Source organism: Blennius ocellaris (genome assembly GCF_963422515.1).
Source record: "Blennius ocellaris genome assembly, chromosome: 4".
Classification (NCBI taxonomy): domain Eukaryota; kingdom Metazoa; phylum Chordata; class Actinopteri; order Blenniiformes; family Blenniidae; genus Blennius; species Blennius ocellaris.
Window position 1 is genome coordinate 3314786 of NC_137653.1, and position 18597 is coordinate 3333382.

Genomic DNA, 18597 nt, shown 5'->3' on the forward strand with positions numbered 1-18597 from the left:
ATTTATCACAAGTTGGCATCATTGATGAGGAAGACGAGATGTGCAGGAATCGCGATGGGTTGACGGATATTTTCATTAAGAATAAGAAAAACCAGCGGATTCCTTCCATCTCCTTCCAGGAACTTCCTGTTATGGTTTACATTTTTGAAATCTTTTAAACATAAACGGTGACAAATTTATCACAAATGTCGCATTGATCCGGTTTTGTTGTTGTTTTTGTTTAACTTTATTGCACAAAGGGGGGAACAGCCAATTTGATCAGATCCAGTTCATTCGTGACCGGCTATGACGTCACTATGACACCGCGTCCGTTGCTCCGGGCAACGGTCAACAAAAACGGAGCAACAGACTGCCGAGAGCTTCGCTTGCGGCGATATCGCGTCAGTAGCGGCACTTTGAACGTGTGTGCAGCCGCTTCCAAGACGGACGCAGGAACATGGCGGGTTGCGTCCCGGACATCCTGGACCAGGTTGAGCTAGAAATGGGCTGGGACAGACGCTGTGCTGTCCCCGAGGTGGACGCTGAGACCACGGCTCTGATCCGGGAGGTGAGAGAGGCAGCGTGCAATCCTGCTGACCGAAACACTAATGGGACTAATTGTTTTTGGAAAAATCGGCTGATGTGTGAGGAAAAAATTATTCAAACACTGAGAAAAAAGTCGAAAAATATTTTAACTAAAAATTAATTATAATGGAACTAAATGATAAACCAGAACGGGCACTCAGTAGAACGCAGACCTTCATCGACGCCACATTTGTTTGCGGAACTGTGTTACCATCGCTTCCACGGTGGCCGTTATGTTAACCTGGCAGGTCAGGGAGCAACATCACCGTGAAACACTGTGCAGGGAGCGTCTCCATGGCAACAGATACTGATCCCCTCCATGAGGTGCCTCTCATCCGCTCTGTGTGGGAATAGTTGGTGAAATACATTGGTTATATACATACAGAAAGACAGACACATATAATATAATTGATTTCTCCGAGAATTTGAAATGACTCAAAAGGGACGGTAAAGAATTTAATCTTATATATACAGTACGTCCCTGAGCCTTGCTGCATTGTTAAACACGATGCGGAAGATGTGTCTCCCTCTTACCAAGTGGGATGTCCAGTCAGCAGCTTGGCCTTCCAGAACCAAATTAAAAATTTGTAAAAAAAAAAAAAAGCCTGTCCCTGCAGAGGTCTACCGGTCACATAAAGTGCAAACCAAAGCTACTCGAAGCCTGAAGTCATTTTCAGACCTGAACAAGGGTATCAGCCGGGACTCCCAGAATCCTCTGAGAGCGTTCAATAGAACCGAGATGAAATTAAGATTGGTTTTCCTTTGTTTGCTCCCATAGACTGCATGTTATCTGGTGACCATCGTCTGGTTATTGTGGATGTGAGTGTGTGATTGTCTCTCTGTTTACACCGAGGTGGACTTAAAACAATTTTTTTAAATAAGGTCTTATTGACATAAAAAACATAATATAGTGTCCCACACTGTTTTATCCTTTCTATTAGATGCATACCTTGTTTGAAACGCCATCACTTAGTCTTTTGTCTTCACAGTGTGTCAATATCACATGTATATGCTAACTGATTGTCGTTTCCCGACTTTGTCAAAATCAGATTCGTAAAAAAGAGACGTTGTTGGCGGAGGCGGACATGAAACTCGAAAAAAACAAGGACACGAAGCTGATGATAGCTGAAGCAATGAAGGGGCTGGATCATGAGCTGAGGAACACTGAGGTGAACATATACACACACACACACACACACACACACATATATATATATATACCAATACATGTTTTATTTATGTGGGTTTCTTTTCAAAGAGGGAAACAACAGTCAGCATGTGGAGTGTGTTGTTCGTTTGTCACACAGGCTCTGATCAAAGTGAAGAAACGAGAGGAAGAGATTCAGAACAACCTTGCCGCCCTCGCGGACAGAAAAAGAGGTGTCCTGTCGAGGAGAGTGGTCGGGATGAAGACGGAACTCAAATCTATTGCTGAAAGAAAAGAAAATTTGGAGGTGGCCTGAGGAAAACTCTATATTGCAGTTGTTTTGTTCCAATGAAATACTCAGAAATACAGAAACTGCTTGTGACGAAAAGTTCCGACGAACCCTCCCCGTCTGAATTCCCAGAACCGCATCTTCCAAGCCGATCGGAAACTAGAAGAGTTTAAAGAGAAGATGAACTGGGACCAACAGACCATGGAGGCCTTTTTGAAGGAGTCGGAGCGACAGAACGAAGACACAATGGCCGTTCTGAAGTATGCTCACAAGGACGACCAGAGGGTCAAGGTGAGGAAACAACTCTCCTGCCAGCGTTCAGTGGTTCTGTGTTGAGCAGCAAATGGAAGTTTTAAGCCAATGTTTTTTGTTTTTTTAACTAAAACATGCTTTCAACTCTCTCCTCATACAGTCGCTGACTCTGGCGATGGAGAGGATGGCACTGGAGGTCAATCACAAGCGCAAAGCGTTTGAAAAAGTGCTGACTGAAAACAAATGTTTACAGGTGATGTGAGAAAACCTCTTTACACGTGAGCTGTTTGTTTGATTAAACTATGCTGAGAAAGGAACATAAGTCCTTGATCTTAATCGCACAATAAATGTCTATTATTTCACAGAATATGCATGATTTCAGAGAAATATTGCCACTTTTTGCACTCTACAGCCTGAAATAAAAAAAAACCCAAAAAACAACAATTTGACATTTTTCTTTTGTTTCACTAATTGTCCAGCAACAGGCGTTTGTTTTTCCCACAATAGGTTCAATACTTCCTGGGTAATTGTGTCTTATGAGGTGTAACAGAATGTTAAGGTTCAGGTAACTGAAGGAAACTTCAGTGCAGGATGGAAGCTGGAGATAAAAACAGGCTTCAACGATGCTTCTTCGTTTGGTTAAAAAATGTTTTATATCGAATAGGATGACATCCAAAAAAATCAACAGCTGATGACATGACAGGGTGAGAGAAGGGACTTCCAATATGCAAAGGAAACTCCGTCGCTCATATGGGCAGCAACACATGCAACTAATTCGTTCATGACAATAAACATCACTGATGCCAGAGCATCTGTGGTCTCACTGAGGACATGTCCTAACTTCCAGAAGTCCAAACAGAAGATATATGGTGCAAATGTCCGGACTCTTTGGGGCCGGCCTGCATACTACAAAGAAGAGCAGCATGATAGTAATATAAGGAATAAAACATATATGAGAAGATATAAGAAAATATACTTCATAACTTAACAAGATGAGTACGGTTTGTTGTTGTTGTTGTTGTCATAGCACCATCCTCTCCCCTTGTGCTTTCTCATCAGTTTGCCTTGGACAAGGGTACAGAGAGCTTGCGGAAGACATACCAGGAGACTCAGCAGCTCACCCAGCCGTGGGAAGACGCCATCGAGCAACGGAAGCAGCGCGATGCCGAGATGCAGCAGTGTGCGCTGGTAACGCGTTACACGGACTCTGCTGACGAAAGACACACTGACCGAACTTTTACATCCAACGAAATGCGAATGAAGACCGAAGAGCGCATTTGATTAAATATCATCCTTGTACTTCTACCGTTGCAGCAACTTGCCCAGGCCAACGGAAAGTACAGAGAAACCTTTGCCACCCTGACGGAGATCACGCATCTGTTCGACACTCAGAAGAAGAACAACAAGGAATTGAAAAGGAAAATAGACAGATCCAAACGTGAGTCGATTAAACTGCGGCAGGATCTGATGGAGGAGGAGAGTAACTTCCGCCGTCTGCAAGATGAGGTCGGCTTCTTGAAGTCTAGTGAGTTTCACAGTGATCCACCCTCACGTGGGGAGAGTAAAGCACGTTTCCACCTGTCGTGCAGGTGAGAGTTTGCAAAGGGGAGCTGCACAAAGCAGATACCAATGTGAAGTCTCTGAGGTCTGACACATCCAAAATGAAGACTGAGATTCGGGACAACAATGAGAAGTCAGTGAATGTTCATGACACGACCTTTCTCTCTCGTAATTAACACGGTTATTCCTCATCAGTCGAGCTCTTTTTGTGTTACAGACTCAAGGAGCAAGAGGCCTACAACGCTGCTCTGGGGGAGAAGCTGAAAGTTGTGACTCAAACGGCTCTTACCGAGGAAGAGAGGGCGGCTCAGATGGACCAGATCCTCCAGGACGAGGAGCAGATGGTCAAGGTGAGCACTCCAACCACTCCGGATCACAAAAACACTGATTTTGCTGCGAAGCCGCTTGAAAGAAAGTTCAGACAACGTGAAGGAGGCGCATGTTGCGTCGCTAAAAAAAAAAAAAAATCTGATCAAGTTTGCTGGATAAAGAATAGATTTGTTTTACACTTGAACATGGCAAGCTACGGTGTATATATATATATATGTATATATATACATATATATATATATATATATATATACCTGTATATATATATATAAAAGCCGGGCCCGGTAGGGGAGTTTCATTCGAGTCTGAGCTATCAACGACAGAACACCTTCTACAAGCTATGCCACAGAAAAAGAGATCTCGGAGGAGGGCAGCCTCCAGGGTTTTCACCTCCTTTTCGGAGGATGAGAGAAGAGCTCGTCTTTGAATTCCTCCAGCAGAATCATCCTATTTGTGTTGGCGAGCAGGCAACACTATGAACAAGTGGCATTTCAGTCACCGAAAGATCCCAGATGAACCCAGAGTTCAGCACCACGGCCAGCTCTTTCCTTTCTGGCTGTTGGCCAAAATCTCAGGACGCACGACATTCCGGGCAGATGGTGCTGGAACACAACGTAAAGCCAGCGAAAGCAGCTGAAAGATCCATAAGATTCACTTCCTGTCCTGCCTTTTAACCAGCGCCGCAGAATTCGCATCCCCTATTCCATATGTTTACTTTAATTGCTGCAGAGTTTCTGTATAACTTTCTACTTTTGCTTTGCTGCAGGAGTTGGATGTCCTGCTGCGTAACAACAGCCGGGACCTGTTTCTTGCCACGCAGCAATTAGAGGCTCTCAAGGCAAAGGAGAAGGATTTAATGTCGCAGGTTTCTAGCAGCAAGTCAACCCTCAGCAACGAGTACAACCACCACGAAAAACTGGACAAGATCCTGAGAAGACAGAAGGCGACCGCTGTCGAACAGGCAGGCGGACAAAAAAAACCAAAACACACCACTCACACGTTCAATTCCTTTGTAAACGTGTATTATTCCCCCTCTCTACTTTGTTAGTCTGCCCAGATAGAACTGCTGAATGCCAAACTGGCAGTCCTCCAAGGTAATCTGTCTTCAGATGAAAAACAAACGTTGGAAATGAAAATTTCTGAAGTGACCCAAAACCTGGAGGAGAAAAGGGAAACGGCAAATACCCTCCGCAACGCGCTTAAAGAGTCTGAGGTCGGTCTCCTTCCTCAAACCACGTCGTCTCGCACCAAGGGAACAGTGGGATTTCTTCTCATGCAAATAAATCCTTGTTCCTGGCAGAATGCTATACGCCGCTTGAAGAAGGAGGTTGACAAGTCCGAAGCACAGAAGGAAGATCTGTCCAACACAGTCGATCAGCTCACGCTGTGTTGTAACGGCAAGGAAAACAGTGTGACCACACTGAGACTGAAGAAAGAGGTACCGTCCTGACTGTATCAAGGGCAATGACATCACCCTGAGCCACTAACTTCATTTGAAATCCAGTGTTCAAATAACTCGACAATCTTCAGACAGTCGTGGTTTAAATTGAAAAAAACAAAAACGAAAAACAAACAAACCAAAAGCAAATAAATATATAATTATTTACAGTGTCATACATCATGATGGGAACCTTTTCAGGAATGCCTGGTGAGATGCCAGATCTTAAAGACGGAGGTGGCGCGTTTGAGTAACCTGCTCAACAGCAAGGAAGACAGCATGCTGTCCTCCGAGAAACGAAAACTGGAGCTGCAGAAAGCCATCAGAGAGCGAGAGGACGAGATCAACATCCAGAGAGACACGCTTCGGAGGCAGCTGAATCTCAGCGACCAGGAGAGGCAAAAGCTCAGGTATTGACCTCCAGCGTGACCTCCGGCGGAGTCCAGTCGTAGTTTTTAGTTTTCTCTGAAGTCTGTGTCTGCCGTTGGCTTCCAGGTCTGTTGGGCGTCTTCTCACGGGTGTCTTGCTGTAAATACAGCAGTCTACATCTTCTGACTCTGAAAAAATATTGATGAGAATCTTAAAATTATTACAAATTTAACTCTTTAATAGATGTGTGAAGAAAAAAAGATGTACCTTGTAGTGATACTTTGCATTGGATTAACTTTTTTGTTTCTCAGACACACCACTGACTGTCTGAGCAACTTTGCGAGATGAACGTTTCATTTGTCGACCGACTCTGTCTCAGCCTGGAGCTCAGTGAGAAGCTACGCAAGATCGACATCATGAAGAAGCGCTTCGAGGTCACGACCGTGTCCATGTCGGTTCCCGTAGAAGAAGAGGAGAGCGCACAGGCATACATCATCACGAAGGTGAGCGGCGACGTCCAGAGGATCACCAGGGTGGGGCTTGAAGCGGCGCTGTGTGCTTTCCTCTCCAGGCGGCACTGGAGTCGGAGGAGCTCAGGCGGAAAGGTGACACTCTGGATGCCAGAATCCGGAAGACGGAGCTGGAAAACACAGCCCTGGAGAACGGCAACCTGCTGTTCAGCCACCACAACTCTCACCTCCGACAAGCTTTCGACAGAGTGGATGAATCTAGTGAGGGACGCTGCCGGTGTTTCGTGGATTAAGTCATGCGACCGCTTTGGATGTTGAGATGAGCTTCTTTCACTGACCGCCCGTTTAAGGTCCCGAGTTCAAGGATAAACTGTGGCTGGAGGAAGAGGTGAAGGCGGCCGAAGCGATGCTGAGAAACAAGGAAAAGCAGGTCAAGGAACTCCAAAAGGACCTGCAGGTTGTTGACATTTTATATTCTATGTTATGCGGAATACACTGATTGAGCAGCGACATTTTGAAAAGAGAACAGTGTGGAAAATTACACATCATTGATTTGAATGGAGAACAGAATGTCTTTCTTTCCTCCACTGTGATAAAGCTGCAACAGATATTGCTGAAGTAACAATTCAACAATTCTATAGGGTGACAGAGGAAATCCGCTTAAGATGACTGGCTGAGTGACTTTGTGTCTTCGTCACGTCCCAGTATTGTATCGTCTCTTCTGGGAAATGCTCCTTTCGCAGGACAAGAGCGATGCCTTGGAGACTTTGCTCCGGGAAGAGCAGGCGGAGAAAGAGAAGATAAAAGACAAACAGCAGCCCATCGCAAAGTTGCACAAAGAAATCTCTTCCCAGCTGGAGAAAATTGACAGAACCACAAAGCAGGTCCGATGTTTGCTTGGATCACCGTTTCCAGTCTGTCCAGGAATCGCATGACGAACCCTGCGCCGTCTCTCTTCTTTCTTTTTTTTGCCAGTGCTCACAGCTGATTAGACAGATTCGCTCCGCGAACAACACGAAGGCTGAGACGTTCGAGGAGAAAGACATCATGCTGAAGGAGTTGAGAGAATTCAGCAGGAGGTTCGACAGGATGCTGAGCGACACCATGGAGAAACACCCCGACCTCCAGCTGGTGCTGGACAGATATTTCCAGCAGGTATCACAGCATTTCTTCGGGGGGGGGGAGCACTTAGACGGGACTTGGCTTGTGACTCACCTTTCACATTTTGTCCTGGTCCCTTCAGGCCAGCCTCTCGCTTCCCGCTCCTCCTTCCACTCTGAACAGCAGCCGCAGTTCCAAGGCCAGCTCGGCCTGCAGCTTGGCCTCTTTCAGGTCAGACCTGATGGTTATTATATCATTGTCTCCACTAAAGAAGACATCACAAACCAGATTAGTTCACATTGACCTTCATCTGAACACGTTGTTGACTCCAGACTGCAGATGTCAGCGTATTGACTTGACTGTGCTCCCTCCACATTGTAGGTCCACCGTGTCCTCAGCCAGCAGCAGCTGCAGCTCCACTGCACCCTCATGTTCTGTTAATATGGTTGGTCTTGCCTTGGAGCTTCCTTCCACCTCCCTTCCCTCCAAAGATCCCGGCTCAGCAAGCAGCAGAAGCAGCAGGAGCAGCAGGAGCAGCAGGAGCAGCAGCAAGTCCAGAAAGAAGCTTCCCTGATTGTTTCATTATTATTATTATTATTATTATTATTATTATTATTATTATTCATTATTGCATTCAAGAAAGAAACAAACCCTTGTCTGAGATTGTAGTTAGTCTAACTGTGCACAAAAGAGCTGTGATGCAATATATGATGGGTTGAGGATTATTTGTGGCGTGGCATTGTGTTGTTCTGGATTTTAACTTGTTCATTTAAATTTAGAAATGTTTTGGGCTTTTGAAAATTGGTCGAATCTGTTTGTGTTCATTAAATTTACCTCTAATTAAAATAATATAATAATGATCGTGTATGGTCTGACTGTAGTGAAAGATTTGAGTCCTTTGGCCATTTCTTCCTATTCCTGTTTTTAATGTATGAAATAAACATCTCATAAAAGGAGCTAATAAAAATGTTTGAGCTTTTTAATAATGGACAAATACCACACAAGTTCTCAGCATTCAATTGACATGAACTTTAAAATCATAATTGAATCACTTTAAATAGGATTTTAATCATTTTTGTACAAGTATGATCCAATATTCGTTGTGTAGTTGTGGTAATCCTCCAGGCAACTGTTCTGTTGGCTCATGAGCTCAATGAAGCAACTTTTACTTCAGTTTTAAATCAGGTACCTCTTGTGCACAAAATGAGTTTCACTTCAACAAATGTTTATCGTCAATTCTGCGTATATTTAATACAAAGTGTAATAAACAGTGTTTGTCTTTCAGCTTCATACAATTATGGATCATCATCAGTAGTGCTAGAAGTAGTAGAAGTAGTTGTAGTAGTATTAGTAGTAGTAGTAATAATAATAGTAGTATTCATAGTAGTAGTAATAATAATAATAGTATTAGTAGTAATTGTAGAAGTCGTAGTAGTAATGATAGTAGTAGTAGTAGTAGTAGTAGTTGTTGTAGCTGTTGTTAGTCGTAGACGAAGTGGAGGCATTAAGAGTAATACTAGAAATATTGGTAGTAATGGCAGTGATTATTATTATTATGAAAATATTATTTTCAGAAACTACATCTCCCATCATGAGGAAGTAGTAAATATCAGTAGGCGTAGTAGTAATAGTTGTTAGTATAAGTAGAAAAAGTTGTAGTATCAGTCGTATTTTTGTGTTATTTTCGTTCATGATTTTGGAAATAAAAGTCTATGGTTTTATCTTCCGGGTGGAGGCTTGAACTACATCTCCCGTCGTGCATTGCGCGGGGCGGACGGCAGCGCTTCCTTGTGAAGATGGCGGCTCCCTTGACGCTGCTGCTGGTGGTCGCTGTAACGATCCGGGCGGCTCTGTTCAGGTCCAGTCTGGCGGAGCTGATCGCGGACCGGGTGGAGGTCGTGTCTCCGATCAGCGCCTGGAAGAGGGGTAAGCGGGGCCGCGGCGGCGGCGGCAGGGAGCGCCGGGGTATCCGGGTCTCTCCTCCTCCTCCTCTTCTTCTTCCTCCTCTCCCTCCGTCAAACCGGCTCAGCCGCCACTGCATGCACCTGCTCTTCTACCTTTGAATCAGTTTTGCTGTGAACTCGGGAGTCTGTGTCATGTCTGATTCAGAGGTCAAACCTGGAATCGTGTAGCCTCGTCACCCGGCACGTCCACTGTCACACACTGATCCAGGACCAGCAGATTCAACACTGTGAATCTGATGTGAGCGTTAAGGCTGAATGGAAGACTGCACGTGGAACAAAGAACTCCTTTATTATCGGTTTAATGTATCCCATAGCAATCAAAGACAAAAAGGATTTACAATGAGGAAAGTCACTTCAAACAGTGTTAAAAGCGCCTGGAGCCAGTGTGTCTGAGGAGCTTCCAATGTGGATTTCCCTGTCGGTGACCTCTTCATGTGTTTGTTTGCAGTTGTCGAAGGTTTGGCTCTGCTTGATTTGGGAGTTTCGCCGTACTCTGGAGATGTTTTCCACGAGGTGAGAGATCGACTTATCAGGAACATTAAAGGGGTCATATTCCAGAAAGAACGACACCCCAGAAGTGAAGAAAGTGTGTCCTCTCTCTCCTTGGTTTGTTTCAGTTTTTAAAAAGTGTGTTGCTCCAACCAGCCAATCAGAAATCAAACCCTGTATCGTGTCACTGAGGGGGTTTCGCCAACCCAAATCAAAGTAGGCTCCTCCCCTTTGACTCCTCCCACAATTAAGCAGCTCTGCTCTGGCACATGGCACCACGAGAGGAAGTACTTTCTCCTCTTCCACAGGTGGGCGGAGCCAGTCCAGCTCACACAGACGCAGCAGATTCTGAATGTAGCTCCTATGATCCAATATTCTAATGGAGGAAAATCAAGGAAAAGCTGGATTTGTGGCTATAAAGTTCAAATACAACATGTTTGGACCAATGAGACCACGTGAAAGTATTAAAGCTGTATAATATGACCCCTTTAAAGACTCCAGGAAATTACAAAATGCATGTCTTCTTTAGGGGTATTCTTCATTTTAGAGAAAATTACCTCAAAATATGATTCATTTTACTGGAAAGCATGGATCACACTCCACATCAATGTGGACTGTGTACAAAGGAATGTGGGGAAACTCCCTGGAAAATCAAGAAGCAAAAAAAAAATAAGAACAAAAAGATGTTTTTTCAATTTAAGCCAGTCAATTAGAAATCATCCCTTTACATTCAAATTGAGAATTTAGAGTTCAGTGTAATTTGTCCAGTTGTTTGTCAAATCTTTTCTCTTGGACTCTGAGAGAGAACAACAAGTCTCCCCATCTCATATTTCATATATGATGTATGTCCAGTCACCAGTGGTAGGTGGAGAAACTTGAATCCACTTCCTTACAATTTGGCTTTCAAACGGAATAATTTTATCATTCTAACTATCATAACCATTTGAAGATTCTTAATTTTCCTGAGCTAACTAAACAGGGTCGTATGTAGTTTATATATTAAAGCACATGTGGGGAAATCAGAATGCTTTAATGTGTATGTATATATATATATATATAGATATATGTTTTTTGTTTTGTTTGTTTTTTAAGGGTTTGAAGTGGGGCAGAAATGTTTTCTCTCTGATCTGTCCTCAGACTCCTCTCATCATTTACCTCTTCCACTTTGTGGTGGACTACGCAGAGATCACGTTCATGGTGAGTGTCCTGTGGCATCAAAAACTACCGTTGACAGCTGGTGAAGCCGGTCATCAGTATTTGTTGTGTCCGTGCAGTTGGCGGACATGATCACGGCTGTGGCGCTCTACATCGCAGTCAAAGACTACAACAAGCAAGTGGTGAGAAAACGTTGAGATCCTCGTAATCGGCCAGTGTTTGAATAATGTAGCCGGGAGGGAACAGGTGTATTCGAGTGTGTTTATTCTTCCGTTGTCGGTGTCGTTTCAGTTCAGAAAGCAGAAGTTTGCCCTGGAGGCAGACAGATACCCCCTGGACTGTCTGGAGCTCATCAGAAGTCCCAAAGAAATGTACTACATCCCCCTGAAAGTGGCCATGTTGTACGTATCACCAGACCCTGGTCTTTTTCTCAGTCTAAGTCCTGTTCACATTCCCAGTTCTGTGTCTTTGGGGCCTTTCACGTTGGGAGGGAAGGGGGGGGGCTGAGAATTTTCACAATTTTATTTGGTTCGGTGGTATTCACGTTCTCTTTTGAGACCAAGACGCCTGGAAAATGTCACCTAATTACACCAGCTGCTGGTTTAGGGGGCGCTGTCGCCAATAATAACCATAAACCAGAGAAGAAGTAAAGAAGAAACACGGCGCATTGATTGGACCGGACCGGAACCGGAAGTCCCGCCGCTTTAGCCCGTGGTTGCTCAGCGCGTTAGCTCGTGGCTAATGGGTAGCCACAACCGCGAGCTATAGTCTTCAGACCAGATATTAATGAGAGTCTTCCTCTCTTCTTCTTCCTCACCGCTCCACGTCTGGCCGCGAGATATTTTCCAACTTTTTTCTTTCTGCGTCTAATTCTTCTGATTCGCACGGTTAGCTTTGTTTGTCTACTATCCAGAATGCATTGCGCTCTACGTCACCACCTCTCCACCGTCTCCCCATGTTTTCAATCATTATTCTTAAAACCAAAATATTACAAAAATATTTTTTTTCCTCAAACGTCATCATTAAATATGGTGCATGATTCTTAGTTGACAACAAATCCAAAATTCTACATTTAAAATTTGTCTTCTTTTTTTTTTTTTATGTATTTTTCCTCTTATGTCCTTTTTTTAAATGGTCTAAACTATAATGACTGTGAAATCATCACATTATTATGAGAACTTCTTACTGATATACCACCATTTTTTATCAATAATAGTAATAACGAATCATAACAACAATAATATTGATAACATCATTATTTCAGACACAGCTGTCGGTGCTGAGCTTAACTTTAAAAGATTTGTATTTTTTGGTCTCCCTCCTCCTCCACAGTTACCTGCTGAACCCGTTCACCATCCTGTCCTGCGTGGCCAAGTCGACGTGCGGGCTGAACAACGCCGTCATCGCCCTCTTCATCCTCACCACCATTAAAGGTAGACTGAAGGTTTGAACTTGCAGTTGTGTGAGCCGGATATATATATATATATATATATATATATATACTCTGAACTGATTTTTTTTTTTTTTTTTTTTTTCCTTGAACTACCTTCTTCTCCTTCTTTCTTTAGGAAACATGCTGCTGAGTGCCATCTTTCTGTGTTTGGCCACCTATCAGTCCATCTACCCGCTCACTCTGTGCGCTCCGGCGATGCTTTATCTCATGCAGGTTTGTACATTTAACGGCAAACTCAGAATCCAAGTGCTACAGTCTGGAGGCACCGGTCGGCCTCTTCTCTCTACGTCTTGTCGATGATCAGAAATAAGCCATTCGTGACCTGACCGTCCCTCCGCAGCGGCAGTACGTCCCGGTGAATTTCCGGCGGGTGAGCTTCTGGTGGTTCGTGGCGCAGTACCTCTTCATGTACCTGGGCAGCCTGTTCGTGCTGGTCGGCCTGTCCTTCTTCCTGCTGGGCTCCTGGGACTACCTGCCCTCCGTCTACGGCTTCATGTGAGTGCAGAGTCTTCATAACACATTCAGGTTCCCTGGTTTGAACCGCACAGCCCTTTATTACCACTGAAAAACTTTATCTCTCTGTTTAGATCCTTATCAGTGTCATCACCATTTATTTTCTCTACTTTTTTTATTAAGTTTCTCCTCTTCATCTCTCCTCCGTTCCTCTCATCTATAAATCTTTTATCTGTCAATGTATTTCTAAATCGATCTAAAGTTGATCTCTATAGATCTGTTGATCTATCCATATTTATTTTGAAATGTTTTCAAATCTTCTAACTCACGTTGATTTCTAAATCTATAATTTCCTTCTTAGTGAATCTCTATCAGTCATTTCTCTCTTTATTTCAGTCACCTCTGTTTTTATCTTTCTCTCAATTTTTCACCATCTCTATCTATAGATACTAGATACATAGAAATCTGTCTGTTTATCAAACTCTATATTTATACATCTGTCTTTAAATGTATCCCGAAATGTATTTCCCTCCATCTTTCTATTCATCAATCACACTCCTCTTACTTTTTATCCAAACGATTGAATATATATATATACTGTCAATTTACTTTTTTTGGAAACGATTTGTCAAAACTGAATTACAGATGAAAAAAAATGACTCAAAACGTGTTTTGTTGCTAAAATAAATCAGAGTAGAAATCAATATAACTGAAACACTGAATATATAGTGCATCACAATTTCTCCAGTTAGACTCGTAAACTGTCCTCCCGAGAGCGAAAGAAGGAACATCACTGTGTTCCTCCTCCAAATCCAGATACTTTGACAGTTCCTCTTCCTCCTCTTCCTCCTCTTCCTCTTCCTCCTCCTCAGCCTCTCGGTTCCCGACCTCACGCCGAACATCGGCCTCTTCTGGTATTTCTTCGCCGAGATGTTCGAACATTTCCGCCTCTTCTTCCTCTGCGTCTTCCAGATCAACGTTTTCTTCTACACCGTCCCGCTGTCCATCAAACTGAAGTAAGTGTCGTCTTCAAAACGCCTGAAACAAACGAAACGACTTCATCCTGTAAAGGCACTAAAAATGGGCAACAAGAATGGGGAAAAAAAAAAACCTTTAAGACTGATGTCGAGATCTAAAACATTCAAAAGTGATAATAATAAAGCGTCTTTCATTTTAAATACTAAAACATGGATCAATACATCCGTGTGTATAAATGTATAGATGGATATTTAACTTTGAGCTGCCAGTCAGAGAGGTGTCAAACCTGATTTTTAGGAAGCATCTCTCTTTGTCTTTGTCTTTTAACGGCGTCTGTGTCTGCAGGGACCACCCGGTGTTTCTCATCTTCATGCAGCTCGCGGTGATCTCCATCTTCAAGTCGTACCCCACGGTGGGAGACATCGCCCTCTACATGGCCTTCCTCCCCGTGTGGAGCCACCTGCACAGATGTGAGTGGAAGAGACGGCGTCTCCACGGAATATTTGAAATCGGTTGGCGTTGCACAATCCCCTCATGAAAGCAGTCTCGGCGACGGTGAAGCGAGTGCACGGGTCCAGACTGTGAGGTTGGAGCCGTTGGAGGATAGTGAGTGAGGAAAGGGCAGAAATGGAGCAACAGGCGAGGAAGAAGGCATCAGAAGAGAGAGACGGGACGTTGGTGACATGTAGACGTGAAAAAAGGGAACGGAGCTGAGTGAAGCAGTGTAAACCTAGAAGCAGCTTCATATGAGGCTTGAACCGGCTTCATTACATGGACAGGACACGGCTGTCGCAAAGAGTTCTTCTGCACATGCTCAGTAGGTGGACATTAAGAACAATGTCTCCCCACAGAGCGTCATGACTCCCTCTTCTCCTGGGACGTGGGGTTTTTTATGGCTGATAGTCGCTGTAATAAACGATCCAACCCTCACCGTCTGTCCACACGAATGTCTTGTCCTCCTTTTCCTAATGTTCATAGCAGCCAGCAGCTCGTCTCTGACACAGACTGTGTTTTCTTGTCAGTCCTGAGGAACATCTTCCTGGTGTCCTGCGTCCTGCTGGCCTGTTCGGCCCTCTTCCCCGTCCTCTGGCACCTCTGGATCTACGCCGGCAGCGCCAACTCCAACTTCTACTACGCCATCACGCTGCTCTTCAACGTGGCACAGGCGAGTATTTATGTTTCCAAACTTTACGAGGGATCGATAACAATTGAGACTAATTGTAAGCAAAATATCGACCGCGGTCTGTCGACTCTGTGGCTCCGACTAGTGGCGAGTGGCTGCGTGACGTGAAGAAATGTTTAAAACAATAACTTATAGTTCAGATTCCGACAGTTAAATGATTTAATGGAGTCATTGTACAAATTTGTGAGTGTCAACTTTTTGATAACTGTTCCCCCAAGATGAAACTTTTTGATGATTCTCTGACTTAGTCGTTTTGTAAGCAAACGGAAACACGACTTTCTGGAAAAGCTCCGTCTCCGTTCAGACGGTGGAAGCTCTTCTTCTGCGCACCACAACTGTAGTCACTATGGACAATAACAATGTTGACGTTCCCCGTAATAATAATCCAAATTGGTGGTCTTGTTCTCCGCATGAATGTGTGTGTGTGTGTGTGTGTGGTTCCACTACAAAAACAGGCAACAGCACCCACTAGTGGACCAACATGACAATTCCGCTTTTCTGAGGCGTTTTCAGCCATTTCCACTTTAAACGGACATGGTTTTCAAACGGGTCCTCCAACTCACCGCTGTCCTGGCGCTCGTGTCTCCGCAGATCCTGCTGGTGTCGGATTATTTCTACGCCTTCCTGCGGCGAGAGCACCACCTGACGTACGGACTGTACCTGAAGAGGAAGGACGGCTCGGAGGCCACGCTGGTGCTGAAATAAACAAAAAAAAATAAAAAACACGCCGGGACACACCAGACTGCCGGAGGGTCTCCTCGTCCTCCGAAGGGGAACACAGACTGACGGGGGGGAATAAAGGATGTTGATGAGCCGGTCACCGGACCGGCGGCTGCGCGGTACGACGTCACGTGCGACAAACTGACCCGGCAGACACGTGTGGGACGTGAACGCGAGGCTCCGGCTCCTCTGGAGGCGCTCACGGCACTCGCAACCCGCGGTGGTCGCTTTTGTTTTGAAGATTTGTTTCTTCCACTCGGCTGACCGCTGCAGAGCAGCTTTACCTTTTTAAACACCGAAAAGGTTCTAAAAAAAAAAAAAAAAAAAAAGCAAGAATGTGATGCCGATTTGATGAATCCTCACACACCTCACTTCATTCTGTGTCTATCTGTCTTTATGGTTCGAAAAGCAGGAAGAAACCTTGGAAGAGCTTCTGTTTTCACCTCATAAGTGTGCAAAGTGTATGTAATGCCACTTTGTGCAGTAGGTGGCACTCCTGAGTCCCTTTTTCCTCAGTAACTTGTCAAAAAGCTCCGGACTCTTCTGGCTCTTGGTCAATCGGCTGGACAGCGCGTGAACTCCACTTCCCACAACACAGAAACCACGCAGTGCCATCCTGACCGTTTTCTTTTTATTAGGTCTTTTTTACGAAAACAAAACGACATACTGTACCTTGAATGAACTCCAGGTTATCAGTGTTGCAGTGTGACCTTGTTGTGGAACATCATCCTCAGCTGCCTTTATCTTTCCTTGAATGACCCAAGTACTGGAATTCAGGTTCGGAAGAGACGAGAAACTCACTATAATGACGTTGGGCCAAGCTCAAGGTGTCATTTTGAACCATTCAGTGGCCATTTAATGAATTGCTTCACTTCTTTGAACCCTCCTCCCAGAAAAGTCCCAATGCATGTGTATGCATAATCAACATTTATTATAATTCACATTTAACCCAAATCATCCTAACTAGTTTGTAGTGTATTTATAATAAACCCAGTAATACAATTTAAATTTTGCAAGGAGTCACCAGTAAAAATGAAAAGAAACTAAACGGTTGAGTTCAAATGGAATATTTTGACCTTTTGCTGAGTGTTGCTGTCCAGTTTTTTTTTTTTTTTTAATCTCTTGCAGTGAACTTTAGTCTGAGCTGAAGCTTTATTGCTCCTTTTATTTCCTCCTCCTGCCACAGTAAATACCTTCAGCCTTTTATTTCTTCCAGCATATAGACGTTGGTATGAAGGGATCATAAAATGCAGAAGGATTTTGTTCAGCTTGATTATTCCCACAAGATTTGATCACAAACTATCAGATAATCGTCTATTCACATTTTAAATATTGTTGACTGACACTCCGTTGCTAACATTTTGAAGCATTTTTAATGAGGCAAAACTGTTAAATAGTGCGAGTTGATTGTTGCCTGTGCCTGTGTGCTGATTGCAGCTGAGCAGGAAGTGCAGGAGGCTTTTTTTTTTTTTTTTTAACTGCTTCAGTGGTTGTTGACGCGACAAAGATTTCAAGTGAAATCTAAAACGAAAAGGCAAAAACGAGAGCAGTTTTCACTTGAAAAGTTGCGTAAACGAAGCCTAAAGTTCAAAATTGTCGATGGCGAGACGAGGCGGTAAACTCAAAACGAATCCACACCCGGATGTTGATGTACGAACAAATGATGCGAGCTTCAGATTCAGCTTGTGTGTTATCTCTTTATTATACCAGCTTCCGAAACAATTTTTCCTTCATCTTTTATTCCTGAAACCTGTTGGCATATAATGAAGACGTCCACCGAGCTGCTGAGATATTTAACAGGAGCCCCACAAGTTTCTCTGCAGTAACTGAACCAAAAACCTTTAATATTTCATTTCATAACATAGAGCAACTACTTCTTCCTGTTTTTTTTTTGGTTTTTTTGTGTTTACTTTTGGGTTAAAGTCCCAAAATTTAAAAGGCTTTGTTCTCCAGATCTTGAAAGAATCGAGTTTATAAATGCAAAACTCATTTTCATAAAATTAAAAGAAAAATACTTTCAATGATCCTCTTCTATCAATAAGAATATAAACCAGTTTTTATTTGTGTGTGAAAAAAATTACTCTGACATTTATTTATTTGCTGCACTGAGAACTTTTTTTAGAGAGATTGAAGTTGTTTTTTTTTCTTGACACTATTGAGGGTTTCTTGTTTTTCAGCTGTTTTGATTCCGTTCTGTACTCATGAATGTCTGTTGGATTACAACTGAGGCTTTGAAACGGTCGATGCTTCGTGTGATGAGTCAGTCGACATGTCATTAACCCTCGTTTGGACTCATCGAAGGCCCAGTTGACGTGACGACGATTCTAATAAAATCTCATTGTTATGCGTTTTCTTTTAAGAAAAGTTTTGTGTTTACACGGCGATGTTCTGATAATGATGTCGGTTTACATGTAAACAGATGAGTCACTGAAAACATACAAACTAAAGTGCGCCCCCGCTGGTCATAATTATATTGGAGTCAGTGTCTTAATCCGGCCATATGTTTGACACCCCTGATGTACAAGATTTAAATCAACAGTGTCAAAAAAAGAGCATAGAGCGAAATGGATGAAGTTTTGATGTTTGGAGAATTGCAGACAGTCGACATGAAGGGAACAAATGAGAAAGTTGCACAGATGAATTCATGGACGTGATCGGGTGTGTTGTAGGAAGAAGAGAAGA

The 18597-nt window shown here is 43.5% G+C and overlaps 2 protein-coding genes across 2 annotated transcripts; both read left to right on the top strand.

Moving 5' to 3' along the window:
• Nucleotides 1-436: 436 nt before the first annotated feature.
• On the top strand, nucleotides 437-7961 carry LOC308129421 (coiled-coil domain-containing protein 39-like; the record flags this gene model as incomplete). Its single annotated transcript, XM_080495362.1, has 17 exons — nucleotides 437-547; nucleotides 1872-2018; nucleotides 2133-2291; nucleotides 3312-3440; nucleotides 3567-3758; nucleotides 3842-3945; nucleotides 4030-4162; nucleotides 4909-5103; nucleotides 5443-5580; nucleotides 5782-5990; nucleotides 6329-6452; nucleotides 6521-6680; nucleotides 6770-6876; nucleotides 7163-7303; nucleotides 7395-7574; nucleotides 7663-7764; nucleotides 7902-7961. The coding sequence occupies 17 exons, from the start codon at nucleotides 437-439 to the stop codon at nucleotides 7959-7961; spliced, it is 2391 nt and encodes a 796-aa protein (XP_080351488.1).
• A 1349-nt stretch (nucleotides 7962-9310) lies between these two features.
• pigu (phosphatidylinositol glycan anchor biosynthesis, class U) lies at nucleotides 9311-17291 on the top strand. Its single transcript, XM_080494852.1, has 12 exons — nucleotides 9311-9446; nucleotides 9933-9997; nucleotides 11111-11170; nucleotides 11248-11310; nucleotides 11420-11529; nucleotides 12461-12561; nucleotides 12697-12794; nucleotides 12922-13076; nucleotides 13907-14050; nucleotides 14358-14482; nucleotides 15035-15177; nucleotides 15787-17291. The coding sequence occupies exons 1-12, from the start codon at nucleotides 9317-9319 to the stop codon at nucleotides 15898-15900; spliced, it is 1308 nt and encodes a 435-aa protein (XP_080350978.1). The 5' UTR covers nucleotides 9311-9316; the 3' UTR covers nucleotides 15901-17291.
• Nucleotides 17292-18597: the final 1306 nt, after the last annotated feature.